At 37.6% G+C, this 17,503-nt stretch overlaps 1 protein-coding gene across 3 annotated transcripts in view; it reads right to left on the bottom strand.

Annotated features, from left to right (window-relative positions):
* Nucleotides 1-17,503, bottom strand: part of asic1b (acid-sensing (proton-gated) ion channel 1b) — a 236,128-nt gene that overhangs the window by 177,862 nt on the left and 40,763 nt on the right. For all 3 annotated transcript variants that reach the window (XM_077225550.1, XM_077225551.1, XM_077225548.1), the window contains one exon: nt 15,362-15,557. In XM_077225550.1, the coding sequence (XP_077081665.1) occupies nt 15,362-15,557 (196 nt within the window). The remainder of the gene's footprint in view (nt 1-15,361; nt 15,558-17,503) is intronic.

Below are 17,503 nucleotides of genomic sequence, written 5' to 3' on the forward strand. Positions count from 1 at the left end.
CTATGAGCTTAATAACTGCCTCTAGTGCCCGTCTCGAGGAGCCAATTAGGCGAGTTTCTCTCGATGGGTGACACAGAGATTTTAAGCGGCCGTTTGGTTGTGATCAGTTTTGATATTTCCATTGCTGTGGCGCGTGGCATCACTGCGCCGTACATCAGAGAGCATGTCATCACGGAGCCATGGCAACCCAGGAGCCATGGCAACCACGTCCGGGGCCCTAATTAGTATCCTAGTGTCTGTTCAGAGCAGAGACGCTCCAGCGGTCCACAGGCGACGGGAATGAGGAGCACCAGCGGTTTTAACTGCAGGTAATAGAGGCTATGAAGTGCTAATATGGAGTGCTGGCTGTGGAGCTGAACTGGCAAACACTTTTTAGCTTTTTTGTGCCTTTATATTAATTGTGCACATTTTTGACAGAACAAATCAAAAGACACAGGGAAACCGGTCAGACTGAATTTGAAACCTCTTAGAAGTGCACTAAGGCTTGACGTGTTTGTTGGCCGTGTTTTATCTGTTCTAATATACAACACACAATTCAACTTATGAAATGCATTTTTTGAAGATAGTATTGCTTATTTCCAAGCAACAAAAATAGCCAGGAATTTCAACAATTGCGATTTCCATGGAAATGAATAATCATAAATACAAAACATAAACGGAAAGATATCATGAAGTCTAGAGTGGCTAAGAATAATAATAATAATTTGTAACTTTTTTGACTATAAAACATTTATAATGTTCTTTCTATAGTGCACTTAAGTTATTGTTAAAAGTAATTATATATGTAATCCTTATTTTGAGCATAACAGCATTTGTATATATTACAAGCATAACATTTATTTTAAATCTATAAAAAAAAAAACTATAAACCATTGCTGAGTGTTTACACGTAATTCCTAAATATACAATATGTATACAAATTGCTCTTTGAACGTGTTAAAAGAGACTATAAAATATAATTACCATTATTGAAGGAGTTTTCATGCAGTTGAAAAATATATACTGTATATATTATTTAAATAATTGTTCTGCTGCGTTTAAAATGTTCTAAAATATTCCGCTTGAAATTGCTCCGTAAAAGTGTAAAAACAGTGTAATATAGTATATGAAAAAGAAAAATCTGTACTACATGCAATTAATAAATACAGAGCTGTTTTTGCTCAAAATATGTATAACCTTATCCAGTAAACAACTTAGCCATAAAAAAATCAATATACGTTTTGCAGGTGCAACTACAAAGGCCAGGATCATTTATACGTATTCACCCCTTTTATCAAAGTGTTCTTCAGCTCGTACACTTACGCGCTTTGCCAGTGTTTATATCGCGTGTTTTGTAGTCTGGTACACAAGCCAAGACCGACTCAAATCCTGAGAGCGCATGTTTCCAGACACCATTGAAATGTCAGCAGTGATGCTGCGGTTCTGGATGAGCGAGCGGTGTTTCCTGGGACCGGGAGCTCTGAAACCTCTAGAGCCGGCCTCATCACAGCAGGCGGTCCGGGGTTGTGCCACTGGATCACGGCCTGCAGGACAGCGGGGGGGCGATCCATTACAGGACTGTGAGCCAGAACCAGCACACCGTATCCGACACAAGCAGCGGCTCGCAGCCAAAGGAAATGTGTGAATACGACCGCGGATATGTGAATTGAAACACAGAGTTCCCTGTCGTACTATGCTTTTCTGGGCACGTTTGAGATGTAATCGACTATGGGCAGTTTAACCCTCCTGTTGTGTAAAAAAAGGGTAAAATACACCCACATTGGTTTCAATGCCATTTGCCAAAAATCGACACTGAAAAACTCTAAAGATTCATGTAAAAACAAAACCTTTAGCCGCTTTTCCACCATCGGGCCCTTTTATTCATTTACCAAATCAATTACATTGTCATACTTATTGTACATTGTATCATACAGCCTATTTTTGAATTTGGAAAGCCACGGAAAATGAATAAAACACATTCTACTGTTCCCTAAGTGACATGGTTGGGCTCGCTGCGGTGATCGGTTACATTACAGCACATTCATGACCTTAAATATTATAAATGTTATGAATATCATATTAAATATGAGAAATATTTACAAATTTCAAAAATAAATAGTTTGTTTAACTAGTTTGAAAGTTGAATGTGGGTCAAACTTATCCGAAGGGTTTAAAGGGGTCATGAATTGAGAAGTCATATTCATTACCTATATAAGAGGTCATTGTACTACAAAAATATGCTGTAAGATTCAGAACTCAAAACTTTCTTGTTAGTCCAAAAACAGCTTTTATTGAAACCAAACCCAGAAACGACTCGTTTTGGATTTTGCCACATTTTTACGGCATAGTGTGACAAAAGACCGTCTCTGCAGAAGATCAACACCTACTTTTACATCATTGCCTCTTCAGGCCATTATGACACACCGATTCACGCATGTCTATTTATATAGACTACTTTCTATCAAGTAGTTAATACGAGATAGACACAAACACTGGAAAACTCCAGCAACAAAACCATAGAGAGGATTACAAGATGCTTTGAAGTGCCAAGTTGTGGAAAAAAAACAGACTTTTGCATTACCATCCTTGTGATCCTAACATTAAGAAAGCCTGGATTAACTTTATTCTTAGACACCCTGTGGTGAAAATCAAGTTTTTAATGTTGTTTATATGTCTATGTGGTGTTTTTATGCTTTAAGGCAAACCATGTGCAAATTCATAAGTCAACATCATTGCTGAGTATTTTCTCCTTAAAACTGCAGTGAACCAAAGACAGTCTCAAAAACACGGATTAAAGTCGCTGGTGTTTCTGACGTCACAAACTACCTTGTAACCAATCAGGTCAATGTGTGATCGTCAACGAGTTGGATCTCTGAGCTGCTGTAAGTGAGTGGAGGGGGGGCTCTTTTGCATATTCAGTTATTTGCGTATACTAAATGAAGCAAGGGTGTAGAGTTACATTCAAGCTACTTTAAGGCATGAAGATTTTTTTTTTTCAAGAAAAAAACGTTTAAATCTGTTTTCAGATCCAGATTCTGAAAAATCTTGATAACATTATAAGTGGACCTCAGAGAAGAGAATCAATTTCTCTTTAAAAAATGCAGTTCATGACCCCTTTAAGGCCTTTACACTCAAGTTTGAGTTTGAATTTAATTAATTTAATTAATCTGAAACAAAATTATGAGACTTATTCACACTTTGAGAGAGCCACAATAAAGGTGTTATTCTTTGAACGTACAGCCTTGAGACATCCTTTCTCAGCTGCCAAAAACCTTTTTGGCACAGAGTACTTGAGCAAAGGTCATTCTTACCACCCACCAAGTGCGACATGTAAAGTTTGCTCTCAGAATGAATGGAAACGTTGAAATAAGGGAGTGTGTTTTAGACCAGAAGAAATGGAAAAAAGAGATAAGAGCCAAGCAAACTGAGAGAACAAACTATCACCATCATCAGGAGCAAAGCCAGACTCTTTTAGTACAAATTCATCTTTTACACCCTCTGCAAATCTGTGAAGACCTAAAATACTTAAGCTTTTATCACTGACAAATGCATTTCAGAACAGAACCAAATGAAAAACTGTAATATAACCAGTGCTGGGATGGTTATTTTGGAAATGTAATAGGTTAGAGTAGGCTAATAGAAAAGCACTTCCTCACAAAAAAAATAAAATAAAAATAGTCAAGAGATTTACAGACTTTAGACAAAATGATGTGTCACTGTCTAGACATAAACAATGAGACAACCCATCAGTTTTACACATAGCAAATAGTAACAGATGATGTCCTGACTAACAGATCACACTGGGATAATGATCCCTTCAATCAGAAACAAATGGCTCTGACCACCGGCACAGAAAGTCAACGTCACATTAGAAGAGTTTCCTTACAGGATTATTTCTGTTTATCATGCACAGGACGTTCTCTCCTGACTTCCTCTCTCATTCTTTCTCTCTCTCTCCCCCCAGAGCAACGATAAGTTCCCGGCACACGCATCAGCTTCCTCATTTCAAGTGCACACTTCCTGTCTCTCAAAAGCCCAGGCGAGCGCTTCTGATCTTCTCCAAAGCGTTCATAATTGATTCTTTAAGGGATAAGCTGCTCAAGATCATTTCATATTCCCAAACCCTCTTCGTTTTCATTGAAAAACCAAGAGTTTTAAGGGCCAGCGGATGCCAAAGTCATTATTTATGGAGTTAAACAGATTCCTCAGATCGTCATGTCATCGCATTTTGTCTTCACTGGCCTGAATCGCCCGGCTCCTGCCTTAATTAAAAACGTCAGGGAGTTGTAAAATGCTCATGAGGGATCTTGCGATGTTTTAAAGGCCAGCTCAGACCTGGTTTATTCCCAATGGGCAAAACCGCCTCTGAAAAATCAACCGGAGTTGTGAAATCAGCTCCGACCATATGGATCGTATCGAGGCCTGATACAGACGACATCTGGCGAGGAACTGCGTCGGCAGATGTACACTTTATGATGTCTGTCGGCTGGCCAGAAATACGAAAAGCATCAGACCTTTGAACCAAATGGCAGGCCTGAAGACAAGATGCCTTCAGGTGAACGGCATCTGAATATAGGTGTGTGAGATCGAGGTTGGAAAATGAGAGCGACTGATGTCAGCAGACAAGAACAGTGGTTTCAAAGGCAGGAAAATTATCAAAAATGTAACACGATGACCTAAAGAATTAATTCAGTGCCTTAAATAATGACTTCCTCTCTTGATTCGTTCCTGAACTAATCAGAGTGTTTGAACTAATCATTTGCATAAATGATTGAATGGCTCACTCATAGAGATAGTCACTTCTTTATTTCCTGAATAAATCAGTGATTGATTGGTTTAATGAATGATTCAATGACTCACTCCCAAAGACAGTCACTTGAGTTGTTCATAAATGAATCAGTGTGTTTGAACAACAATATTTTTAACAGAATAATTTAAGTGAATTAATTAAATGATTCCCTTAAAAACACAGTAAATTTACATTGCCATTAATGCAATCTGCAGAGAAAGCCATGAAAAAATTTATTATATTAAGTATATAATTTATTAATTATTATATAAAAAAAGAAAAAGACTCAACTCACTCAATTAGAGTAATTTTTAATCATTAAAAAAACAGCCTTTCGTTCATTCATGAATCGAGCTACACTGTTTAAGCTGTGCGTTTCTTTTAAACTGCAGAGAGCTGAGACAACACAATAGAAAGATGCGTTTTCAATATCAACTCATAATTTGACTTATTTGCATTCTTGTTCAATCAAATTAGACTGCACTCCCACTACTTAAGTGAAATATAATATTAAATTCAGTGGTGGTACTTCGCACTTTAACAAATCAATCTATTATAAGCAATTACAAGAAGTCAGTCAAGCTTTAAATGATGACAGAATTGCACAGAAGAATCTGAAATCTCACAGGATGAGATATATGATGATTCAGTCAATATCCCATGAACCCTTGGGTCGAGAATTTACCGTGGTTAAACTGAATCAAATTAAGTGATCACCACAGATAATTAGACACTAATAAAACGCTTTGCATCCTATTGATCTCCAATGCCTTCATAGAAAAATATTGAATCTACTCCACTCGTTGCTTAACGAATCAATCTCAAAACTAATAAGATGCAACGTCAATTATGGAAGAGAAGTCACACATGAGATCGCTTTCATTTCTCAATAGTTTCTCCTAGAATGTAAATGGAGAAATAATGCCAACTTCTCATATGTTCCTCCTGAGAACACCTGTGTTAAGATGTACTAAGATGCCAAAGTCTCTATCAAAAGTTGAAAATGTCAATTTGAACTCAAATATCATCAAACTAAGCTGCTCTCCATATTAATTTCAAAGGAATTCTTCAAAGGAATTTTAAGAGAACTTCTAATACTAAAGTGAAACAATCTCCAAGCAACATCTGAGCAATAAACTTTTTTTCTTAGCATATTATAACAGCGGTCACTGCCGACTTGAACCTCACCGAGGACCCATATGTGAAACATAAGACCCTCTCGTCCCATAACAACCCTGTTCCTCATTAGCCCTGCATTTATAATTCACCAGCCGGGATCTAATTGATCACTACAGTAATGGAGAATTGATTGATCTGGCCTGGAAGCGAGTTGTGGGAATCATAACGCAGAGCGCTGAGGTCTCAGATGAGCCCTGAATGACAATGAAGACACCGGTGGGATTTAAAGACACAGAGCGCCAAGCAAGAACTTCAAGAGCTCATGTGAACTTTAGATAATATTCTTAGTGACACAAGGCTGAAGCATGCAAATGTTTTCAGTGCATTCTGGGCACTGCTTAGACAACCAGACACAATCTGAAGACCATGTGGCAGAAGATCTGTGCAGGCTAAAGCCATCAGCAGGTGTCAGACAAAGAGATGTCATTGATTTATGCCGTTATCAATGTTCTTAGAGTCCTGTGGAGAAAGGAATGGATTGGCTGGCTCAATAAGAACGATCTCAGGTGCTAAGTACAAGTGGGCGGGGCTACTGACTGTGAGGGGAGGGCTAAACCAATCAGATGCTTGAGAACAGTGCATACACAGAAAAACAGATTTTCGAAAACAGATTATTGCAGTAAGTTTAAATGAAAATACTATTTCAGGCATTCTACTTTAGAATTTTATGTTTAATTCAATGTGTTACTTGCAAATTTCTTTGTAAGTATTTGTGAAATATACTAGTGTGAGTTTTCTAGTTTGGGTGAACAGTCACTTACTTTTAAAATTCAAGTTTTCAACTTGTGCTTAAAGTTGTCAAGATTATTCTTACAGAACATTCCAAACGGCGTTTTTGCACCCTTGAAGGGTTGACATAAGTCAACAACTGAATCCCTTTTACAAAGGGCCCTTCCACAGGTCCGTTAGCGAAGGGAACGTGAGGTGGTCACTTCAAGGAAGTAATTTAATTTATTTATGGTGTTGTTCTGCCCTTTGGAGTGAGAAGGGCATAGGGATGCTCACTTCCGATTGGAATTTGCCCTTAGTTTCACCCTCATGGACATTTAGTTTTTATCCTTCAATCACGTTTCTTTTTTTCTCAGTTTCCCACCACTTGTTTGTCTCCAAGGTTACTCATTGCGTTCTAGTTTGTTTCCATGGTTACTCATCAGTTCCCTCGTTTGTATCACCTGTGTTAATCCAATAATCTTTGTTTTCACTAAGTGTATATGCCTGTGTTTTGGTTCTCATTTGTCGGTTCTTGTTAATGCTTATGTTCAGTTAGGTGTAGTTCTCTTTTAGTTAATAAAGTCTGTTCACTTTTATCTTCGTTTCTGCGTCACATACACCACACTCAGCCAAAGTGTGACCAAAGTTACTTTTGAAAGGAATTTGTTGCCTTCCAACACAATTTCGTATGTCTGGGTATGAGACATGCCAAATCAAATTAACACTGACTTAAGCCATGTCTATATTTGCTATTTTGAAGTGAACCGTTCCGAAACCTAGTGAGCTGCCAGCCTAGGTAGTATTTTAAGAAATCAAAGGCATGCTCCTTCTGAACTGGCTGCTCCCAAAGAAGACTTTTGCTGCCTCCTAAGAAAGCATTTTTGCGATTAAAAATGAAAATACATGTTTTTTTAAAGTCGAACTTCTTAAGTTGAGCACTGCATTTTTAGAAGACAATGAGACTGCAAAAGTTGCAAACACAACGGTCAAATCATCTAATACGTTTACAAAGAAAATCAATGGCAGATTCATATGTAAACTTTGCTAAGGTGGTGATCCCAGAATGCATTGTGGAAAAAAATGTATTAATCCAGGACAGGAAACGAATGTTGATTATGAAAACGTATTTATTTGTAAAAATGAAAATGAAAGTGTAAAAAGTCAATAACTTAAAATCAAAAACTATGATTATTGGACAACATGAGGCTGCAAAAATATAAAACAAATATTGGATGAAAAACAAATTGAAATTAGAACTGTTGCCTTGGCAACTCACTGAAATTAAGTTTAAGTTAAACTACTAAAATGACTACTAAAAAGTAAAAATGTTTGCAAAAAGGAATAAAAATAATAAAAACTCAAAATTGCGAAAACTGAAATAAATTATAAAGTAAATAAAAACCTTAAAACAATTAACTTAAACTACAATTTAAACCTAAAAATAAAAGCCAATCCAAAATGAATAAATATAATAACATAAACACTAAAATAACACCTCTCACTAGGTTTTGTCTTTTGAAAAAGCAGAACAAATTAACCCAAAATGATTAAATTGAAATGCATCTTAATTACAGGCCTCTGTTGTAACGTTTAAACGTATTGAGTTGTACAAGCTCCAGTGAGTTTAATACGTATCTGAGCAGTTTGCCAATATATATATTCATTAATTATAACTGCGGATAATTTAGCTCTGATTGAATCTGCTATGCCGAAGGAGATCGTTATCATAGAGACGCAAATTAGCCACAGATTGGCCACTGATATCAATCCTCAAATCTGCACTTTCTGTAACATAACCGTGTGTGATCAGTAAAGGAGAGCATGAGTGTGTTAGCAGCAGGTTACGGGCTCGCCGAGCAGCAGGGGTCATGTCAGCTCAAAAGGGCACGATCACCATCTGACCTCTTGGCCGAGACGCCAGTGTTACCATTTTCTCTCTGACATAGTGACAATGAAATATCACCTCCCATCAAACGCCGCATACAAATGAGAGAAGGAGAGAGACTAAAAGGAACTGCACGATTCTGTAGAAATACAGTCGGATCATTTTGGAAAAGCATGCTAGCATACTATTGTATCCCACAATGCAATGTGCTGAACATGATTTTTTAAATATTTTTAAAATCTTAATTAAAACTGGCTGTCAAAAATTACAAAATCGTTTTAAAAACTGGATTAAATAAAGCTACATTTATTTAATATATTTAACTGAATTACGCAAAGTATTGAGGTCATGTGACAACACTAGCATTTAACATGCCATTCATAAAAAAAGAAAATAGTGGACAATAATGAGTATAAACTGCACATTTTGCCATAAAACTAAAAAGCAAATTGCAGAGGCAGAAATGAAAATTCCTTCTATTTGACGTAAAAAACAAAAAACAAAAACAAGAATAAGTAATACTGATCTTTTTCATGGTTCTGTGCTGCAGGTCTGAGGGGGAAAAAACCTAACGGGATTATTTACTGGATCAGGTAGTCCCAAACATCTCCCGGATGATTATGATAATACAATGTATTTGAGATTGGCTCTGAAAATACGACGCAATTGTTGACTATGCAAAGCAGGGAATCTTTTCACTCTGTCGCGCATAAAAATGTAAATTTAGGCCAGTTGCAAATACTGTTTATTGGGAAGTGAAAGTAATCGGCTTTGCCTTAAACTCACATAAGGCCTCCAATTTCCCGACTTGCATTTCTGTTTGAGAGGGAGGTTAATCGCCCTCCAAAAACCTCCAATATGGTCAGAGCAACTTTGTGTTATTTTCTTCCCCCATAGGGAAACAATCGAGTCCATTCACATCAAAGTGCTTCAAGAGAGGGAAAGAAAGAGAGAAATCAAAGGTCTGAAGAAAGACGGCCGGGTTTGATCGAACGGGAACACACGCGTGAAGTGCTGAGCCCTGTTGAATTGTCCATCAATCACATCTCGTATTCATAAGACCCACATACATCAGTCAGAATGCAACATCTAAAGAGGCAAGAGGAAAAGGAGGACCGGAATGAGCCTAAAAACAGTCTCTAGATCTAAATTAAGCTAAACAACATGAAGAAATTCCTAGATTTATACATATTCTAAAGGAAATGGTGGCAATCGGGCATTAAAAAGTTAGCACATTGAAACCAGGGTGGTTGCTAGGGCGTTGCTATGTTGCCACGGTGCTCTGAGTGGTTTTAATGCATTGTTACGGTTGATCATTTGTTTGGGTTGTTGCAAGGGCGTTTCTATGATGCTAAGTGGTTGCTAAGGTGTTCTGAGTGTTTTAAGACGTTGCAATGAGATTGCTATAGCATTCTGATTGGTTGCAAGGGTGTTGCTTGCTACTAGAATATTTGGTTGGTTGCAAAGAACTTCTAAGTGGTTGCTTACTGGTCAAAACTGTTGAGTTTCAAACAGGACTAGTTACATACATACAAAATGGAATACTTTAATACTTCCCTAACCAAAAGGGTGAGCAAATGCAATAGAAAAGATTGACTTAGAAAATAATGCTAAATATGGCACTTGCAGGACAGAAGGCATACTACAAGTGTCAAGGAGCAGAAAGGACCTCAGTGAAATCACAATTTTCTAATGCTGAATTCATGACCACTAGGGTGTAATTCTCTAAAGGGACCAGCGCAACACATCGCCTTTACTGGAACACCCACATGAAGTGCTGATATTGGGCTGAATATCAAAAAATAAGATACGAACAGTCATGAAATATCTGATTTAAAGCCATAATGCCATGAGCGGATACACCCACTCACTCATTCACACATCCGTCTTTCCAAAAGAGATATGAGAAAAGAAGAATACTAGCAGACAACAACACATTTGAGACCCTCGCACACATTCTTACGGTGGAAGGAAATTAAAAACAGAAATTATCTTTTCCAGCCTAGACTCATGACACAAACGATCTAGTAATATAGTTTGTTCATTTATATTTATGAATCAATTACTACTGATTTTAAGAATCAAATACTTACGGATTTTCATAGATGTTTGAATTTAACATGCATAATGCAACATGTTCATTAACAGTAAGCGAGCTAATTAATGTGACAAATCAAACACAAATTGTAATTTGACATGCAAATGTTAATATAATAACACAAGGCTGTTGATTTTCCATGTTAATTCAGTCAAATAAGAAATATGCAGTTAGTCATTTCTCTGCTAAAATTGCGTAACAAAAAGTGTTCTTCCCAATTTCCCTAAAAAACAATGGCTGACCAACAATAATAATATGTTAACATTTGGTGGTATCATTTAACAATTCTGGTCAGCCACAATAATGTCATTAAGTCTTCATTTAGAAGCTTTTCTCAGCACAGATTAAAGGGGCATTCGGCAACTATTTCAACTTAATAAAACCGTTTAGAAACCATATGGATGGTTTAATAACCTGTTCTGGTGAGAATGGTGACTTTCATCGCTCCCCGGAAAACCAACCTTGCAACATGGGGACTAACGTCCCGGTAAGTTTGGAATAGGAAGTCTCGTGAGAAGCGAGAACGAGCGAGAAACACAAAGCGTTTTACGGCAATTCGACATAAACACACACGCCGCCCTCAATGTGTATGATGTATTACCCACCTCGGTAGACATAGCTCCACACGATAAAGTTGTCCGGCTCCGATAATAACAAATGCAGCAAAAATGAGCAGCGGTAGAAAGGGGGAGGAGGGGCCACAAGTGAGTTTTTTTACGGCATTGTTGTGAAATCTACGCCTCACAGCTGTAGGGGGAGCTCGCTGAGAAAACATGTGACAACAAAAGTGAAAATCAGCGAAGAAATGACTAGAGTTGCCGAGTGCACCTTTAATATACACAATTAATTAGAGTAAATAACTGGAATATTACGTAATTCATTTGATTTCAACTAAGGACAACCTTATTAGTGCACTAAATGCAGGGTTTCTCATTAAAAATATAACAAAATCATGCAGCCATCCATAATATCTAAAGACAATCAAGGCTTTTTTCAGAAACCCACAACATGAGGTTAAAATGGTCACGAGAGACATTTTGGTGGTGCGTTTTTTGCTAGAGTGACATTGAGACACTATAAGAACTTCTATAGCCTGTTAATCTAGGATAAAGGTAGAACGTGTAATGGAAATACTGAATTGAACTGCACAGGGTGTAAATTGTCTCATCAATGAAGTCTTCTGTCCTTCTAGGGGACATTGAGTGACTTGAGTGTTAAGTAAAGTTTGTTTTCATGGTAACTTGAAGAAACTTTCCGCGGACGTTCTGCAGGGAATTCTGTGCTCTGGAAGTTCAAACTCTTTATCACAGAAGCAGCGGACTGAGGCGTCGAGATGAGACGGATGGATTTATATGTACAATCAACAACAAACGCCTGAACTCAGACTGAACTCGTCTGTTTATAGGTCGCCTTGTTCTCTCGCTCAAGGAACCTGCACTAAACGGCCCTTCTGGTGTTGTGTGGCTTCTTATAATGAGAGAGTAATTAAAGTGCACCGGACATTTTACAAGAACTACCAAGACATACATGACACAGCATTTGAATGTTTTTAGACGAAAGCAAAAGAAAATATAGAAAAATGGAGAGAAAGAGAGACAGAAAGAGGGACAGATCTGAGGGAGGGATGGAAAAACATACAGACAGGATGGATGGATGGACGGATGGATGGACGGGTGGACGACAGATAGACATATGTACAGACAGGTGGACAGATAGAAAGGAGGGGCAGATGAACAAAGACAGATAGGAGGGATAGACAGATGGACCATTTTGTTATGCAAACGAGGACATCCCCAAAAGGAGGTTTGTGAGTTATTGTCAGGTTTCTCTCACTTCTGGGTACAAATTTGTCCCCAAATGGTCAAGTAGGTACACACACACATACACGTGTCAAGTAATAGTAGTTTAGGTAGTTTAGTAGCTTCATTGCTCATGTGTGTCTCATCATACAGGGTTATTGCTCTCTGCTGAGCTGTTCAGCATCAGCACAAACACACACTCACATCAGCACAACGCCGCTCGTATACATGCGTGCGCTTACACACAGCAGCTGGGGTTTATGGATCCACAGAGGGAAACGACACAAACCCTCACCAACATCTTAAGCGTACTACAGTCCTGTCCTGCAGCTCATAGCTGGACCGTCACATGATTCTCGAAGAGGATGAGGTCATCAAAGCAGGTTTAGGTTCTCATAAGGATCTCAAACACACACACACCATTGCAAATGAGCACATTGTGCATCTGAAAATAAATACATTTGAAACGGCAATTCATTTACTTAAAAGGATTTTATGTGAGTGTTGAACATTCACTCAAAACTACTTAAAAAACTTACTAAAAGCAAAAACATCTCTAGTGCATAAAAAGTCATGACATATTTTTGCTTAGAATGAAACGAGTTTCTCAAAGCGTTAAATTACGAGCGAAGAAAGCTGAGATTGTAAATTTCCACTATTACGTTAAAGCTCAGACGATGAGAGGCCGAACACAAGAACACTGGAAGTAGTTTCAAATCAATCGTAATATCGTTTAGATCTTCTGTGGTACTTGGAAATGTCAGTGTTCATCACTCGTCAGCGTAACACTAATTAATTGCCTCTTATCAATAATCAATACGGTCCTCGCACAGCTCTTTAAACTGATCTATGAAGACAACACACCTTAAAAAACCTTTTATTAGAGTTCATGATGATTCATGATAACCAGGATGATAAGAACTAAAACTAGCAATCTCAATGCTTGAGCACTAACTAAAATAAACAAGTAATTTTATAAACAGTCTTTCAATTTTTGAATGAATCAAAAGTGTTGGTAACAGATCATTGTGCTACAAAACAAACGGGCATTTCATCAAATCCATAAAAAAACATAGTCGACTTTACAGGAGACGATAGATCTCAAAGAGTTAAAGGGATAGTTCACCCAAAAATGAATATTATCTCATAATTTACTCATCCTCAAGCCATCCTTGGTGTACATGATTTTCTTCTTTCAGTCGAACACAATCTGAATTATATTAAAAAAATATCCTGGCTGGATGACTCCAGGGGTTAATAAAGGCCTTCTGAAGCGAAGCGATGCATTTTTGTAAGAAAAATATCCATCTTTACAAATTATAATCACTGGATTCCGGTAACGGCCGTATGCAAGACTAGTTCCGGCGGAAGAGTGACAGAGCAAAACAAAAAACACTGGTCACAAACTAGAAGTCTAAGGGGCTGTTTACAAGACGTGACAACAGCGTTTTAGGTGCCCGAAAACGCACATTTTGAAAACGGGTTTCAAAGTGCAAGTTTTTGAAAAAGGTCTCCGTGTAAACAACAAAAACGCGAATCTCTGAAGACGATGACGTCATGCACATGATTATTACGTGTTCAGTCTATAGTGTTTCATCGCCATCTAATGGCCTGGTAGCAGAATACAGCATTTTTAGTTGTTTTGGATCCGTGTGAATGGGGATCGTTTTGACAATGCTGTCGTCTGTACGAGGAAAACTCAAAGGAAAAACTTCTCTGTTTTAAGCATATCGTTGGCATGTAAACGTACCCTAAATCGAGGAGGATCTTGAGTTTGTTGCCCAGTCCTATTAGTTTAAACCACGTGCGGCATCTACTCTCACCTAAGCTTACGCTACTCCTACATCATATGTTATGCGTCAGGTCAGAGGTCACTCTTCCTCGTAACTCGCATACCACCATTACTGGAAACCAGTGATTATAGTTTATAAAGTTACAAATATCTTTCTTACAAAAACGCATTGCTTTGCTTCAGAGGGCCTTAATTAACCCCCTGGAGCCATATGGATTACTTTTATGATGGATGTGCTTTATATGCAATTATAAGGCTCAGAAGAGAAAGGACATTTTATTATACAATTCTGATTGTGTTCGACTGAAAAAAGAAAGTCATATACACGTAGGATGGTTTGAGGGTGAGTAAATTATGGGCTTATTCTCATTTTTGGGTGAACTATCCCTTTAAGTTGAGCAAACAACGCTAAATTGGTAAATTTTCATTAAATTAGATTAAAGCTCAGATGTTGAGAGACAAAATAATCAAACACTAACTCAAATTGTAATATCGTTTAGATCTTCTTCAGTACTTGAAAATGTCAGTGTTCATCTCTCGTCAGCATAACATTAACTAAATTAAAGAAAATGATATAAAGGCTCTTTCAAATAGATCAACAATAGTGGATCAATGTGCTATTTTGCCAAATCCACTCGAAATATAGGACTTTACAGGCGCAAAGACAAATACTTCAAGTAAAAACAAAAAGGATAAAATATGAAAAAAAGCTTTCCCTTTCCGGATGTTATCAATCACATACAGCAAGATGATGAATAAACCCATTCCAGAAACCTTATCCTAGCATCACCAGGGGAATAAAGGATTCTTTTAAGTGAGGCCTCTTCATGGTATTATCAGAGGATCAGATCGATACGACCCCACGGGTAAAAATAATCTCTCGCTATCTCACCAGGCCTCAAAACTCGCTTCAGCACGACTGTACAAGCTCAACGCGTGACCTAAAGATGACAAGTCCACTTCGCTCTGGAACACTTTGGCAATAAAGCCTTTGGTGTGTAAGTTACATGGAGGACAAAATGTAAAGTACCTAGAAAACATATAAATAAAATTTTCCCATCATTCCAGTCTCCACCGATCGGATTTCGTCCTTCAGAACACCTGAAACAGAGATTGCGTTCATGCTCACCACTGTGAAGTCTTCGGCGCTGCATTCGGCTCCTCTGAAGTAGCAGGACAGGAGCATTTCCTTAATGTCGTGGCCCGTTCGATCGTAGAACTCGCGCATGTTGAAGGGACGAGGCTTGAAGCTGGAGAAGTCCGCCTTATCTTTCAGGGTCATCATGACGCTCTCCTCCACCATGTGTGTATCCCGGATCTCATACCTGATAAGATGAGACGTTTCAATCAGAAAATCTTGTTGAGTTTAGTGCATTGAATGCTCAATGGCAATGGCTTTAGAAAAAAGTAGCATGGTATTACAATGGTAAAGCCATCATGGTACCACCACTACTTTCCTGCCCTTAACTGTGATGAACAAGGAGAAGAAAAAGGCAAAAAAGGCAAAAAATAAAAAGTTAAAACTGCTGAAAGACCTTTTCCTAAAAACTTCCAGAACTGACAGAACGTGATGTGAATCAGAAAATATTTTTTTTCTAAAGCAAAATTTATTCAAGATAACACGTATGCATAAATTAGTTTAAGTTCTTTTTGTTAAAAAAATAATAATAAATATAAATATATATGTGTGTGTGTGTGTGTGTGTGTGTGTGTGTGTGTGTGTGTGTGTGTGTGTGTGTGTGTGTGTGTGTGTGTGTGTGTGTAGCTGCAGTATGAATAATTTCATGTCACTGTGTGTTTCTGGCCACGTATTCAGTGTGTTTGACAATGAATATGTATGTCAAATATTTAACTACAGAATATCAATATATTTTGAATATGACTACATACACTACATTCCATATACATATTATACAGATATCATCTTATTAATTACAAGATAATTTTATATCCTGACAATTACAAAACTTTCTTGAAAGAACATGTTATTATTTATAGCACTAAAATCTCCTTAGAACAACATACACTAAATTTACGAGAGATTTTAAACCGTGACGAGAATATTTAATTCAAAGAGCACTACAAATGGCATTTTCAACATCTGTGGCCTACATCGACGTGCCACTTCACAGAAGTAGAGAAAGACATTACCACCAGACTACAAAAAGTTTGGGTAAAATAATCGCGGTGAACAGTCTCTGTCCTCTCGGGTGTTGTTAAGTTACCTCAGGAGTGGTTGCTAGGCAGTTATAGATAAACGAAAGGATGTTATGCATGCACAGTCAACAAAATGAAACTGAAACAACTTTTTATTCACAAAAAAAATAATTCAAAATTTGTTTCGTCCTGTTATCACATAATTCTTTTGTTTTCAGAATTATGAAATATAAAATCGCTATTGCTAGTTATAAATTCAGAATTGCAAAATTGAGAGGTAAACTTCTAATTCTGACTTTTTTTTCTCTCAATTTCGATAAAAAACTTTTTTTTTATCATTTTATATTGCAATTCTGAGGGGGAGAAAAAGTCAGAATTGTGAGATAAAAAGTTGCATTTGTCGTTTTGGCCATTTTTAAATCTACTCTGAAAATACATTTTTATTATTTAGCTTTTGGAAACTTGTAATTGTTTTTTTTATAGTGTAGTCCTGCTATGCACTATGTACAGCACTTGGGATCAATTCGTATTGTGTTAAATGTGCTTTATAAATAAAGGTTGTTGTTGTTGTTGTTCTTTTGTTCTGTGGCGGAAACTTCCATACCAAACATTACTGCATTATCACAGTCAATCTCCCAATTAAGACAGATTGCTGCTTCCTCAAAGAACAACATTACCACATGCTAACATTCTCTGAGAGTAACCTTGTGATATTAAAAGACAAATATTGCACTAGAAATCAGTTAACTGACATGCAACATTAGATTCGAAAAGTATTATGACTTTATGAATTGAATAGCTACTCTAAGTAAAACATTCTACTTTTATTTTTAGCCATTGCAACATGTAACTTCAGCATAAGGTGTTTCTTGACAGCAAACACAAGTGAATGCATCTAAAAACAGCCGTTTGAAGGAGCAGGTTTTATTTCCTTCAGACCCTCGCACCCTTCTGTTGCTCTTTCCTCGAACCTCTCGCCACAATGACGAGCTGTCAGGCAGGTTTCCTCTCGTTGCTGGAGAACAAAGTAAAAGATTAATGGAGGTGGTGAGTCAGAAGGACAGACGGGCTCGAGAGAGACAGGCATGACAGCACACAGCGAGCGTCCCCGTCT

Source organism: Siphateles boraxobius, unplaced genomic scaffold (assembly GCF_051911475.1).
Source record: "Siphateles boraxobius isolate OS27281-9 unplaced genomic scaffold, OSU_SipBor_1 13, whole genome shotgun sequence".
NCBI lineage: Eukaryota > Metazoa > Chordata > Actinopteri > Cypriniformes > Leuciscidae > Siphateles > Siphateles boraxobius.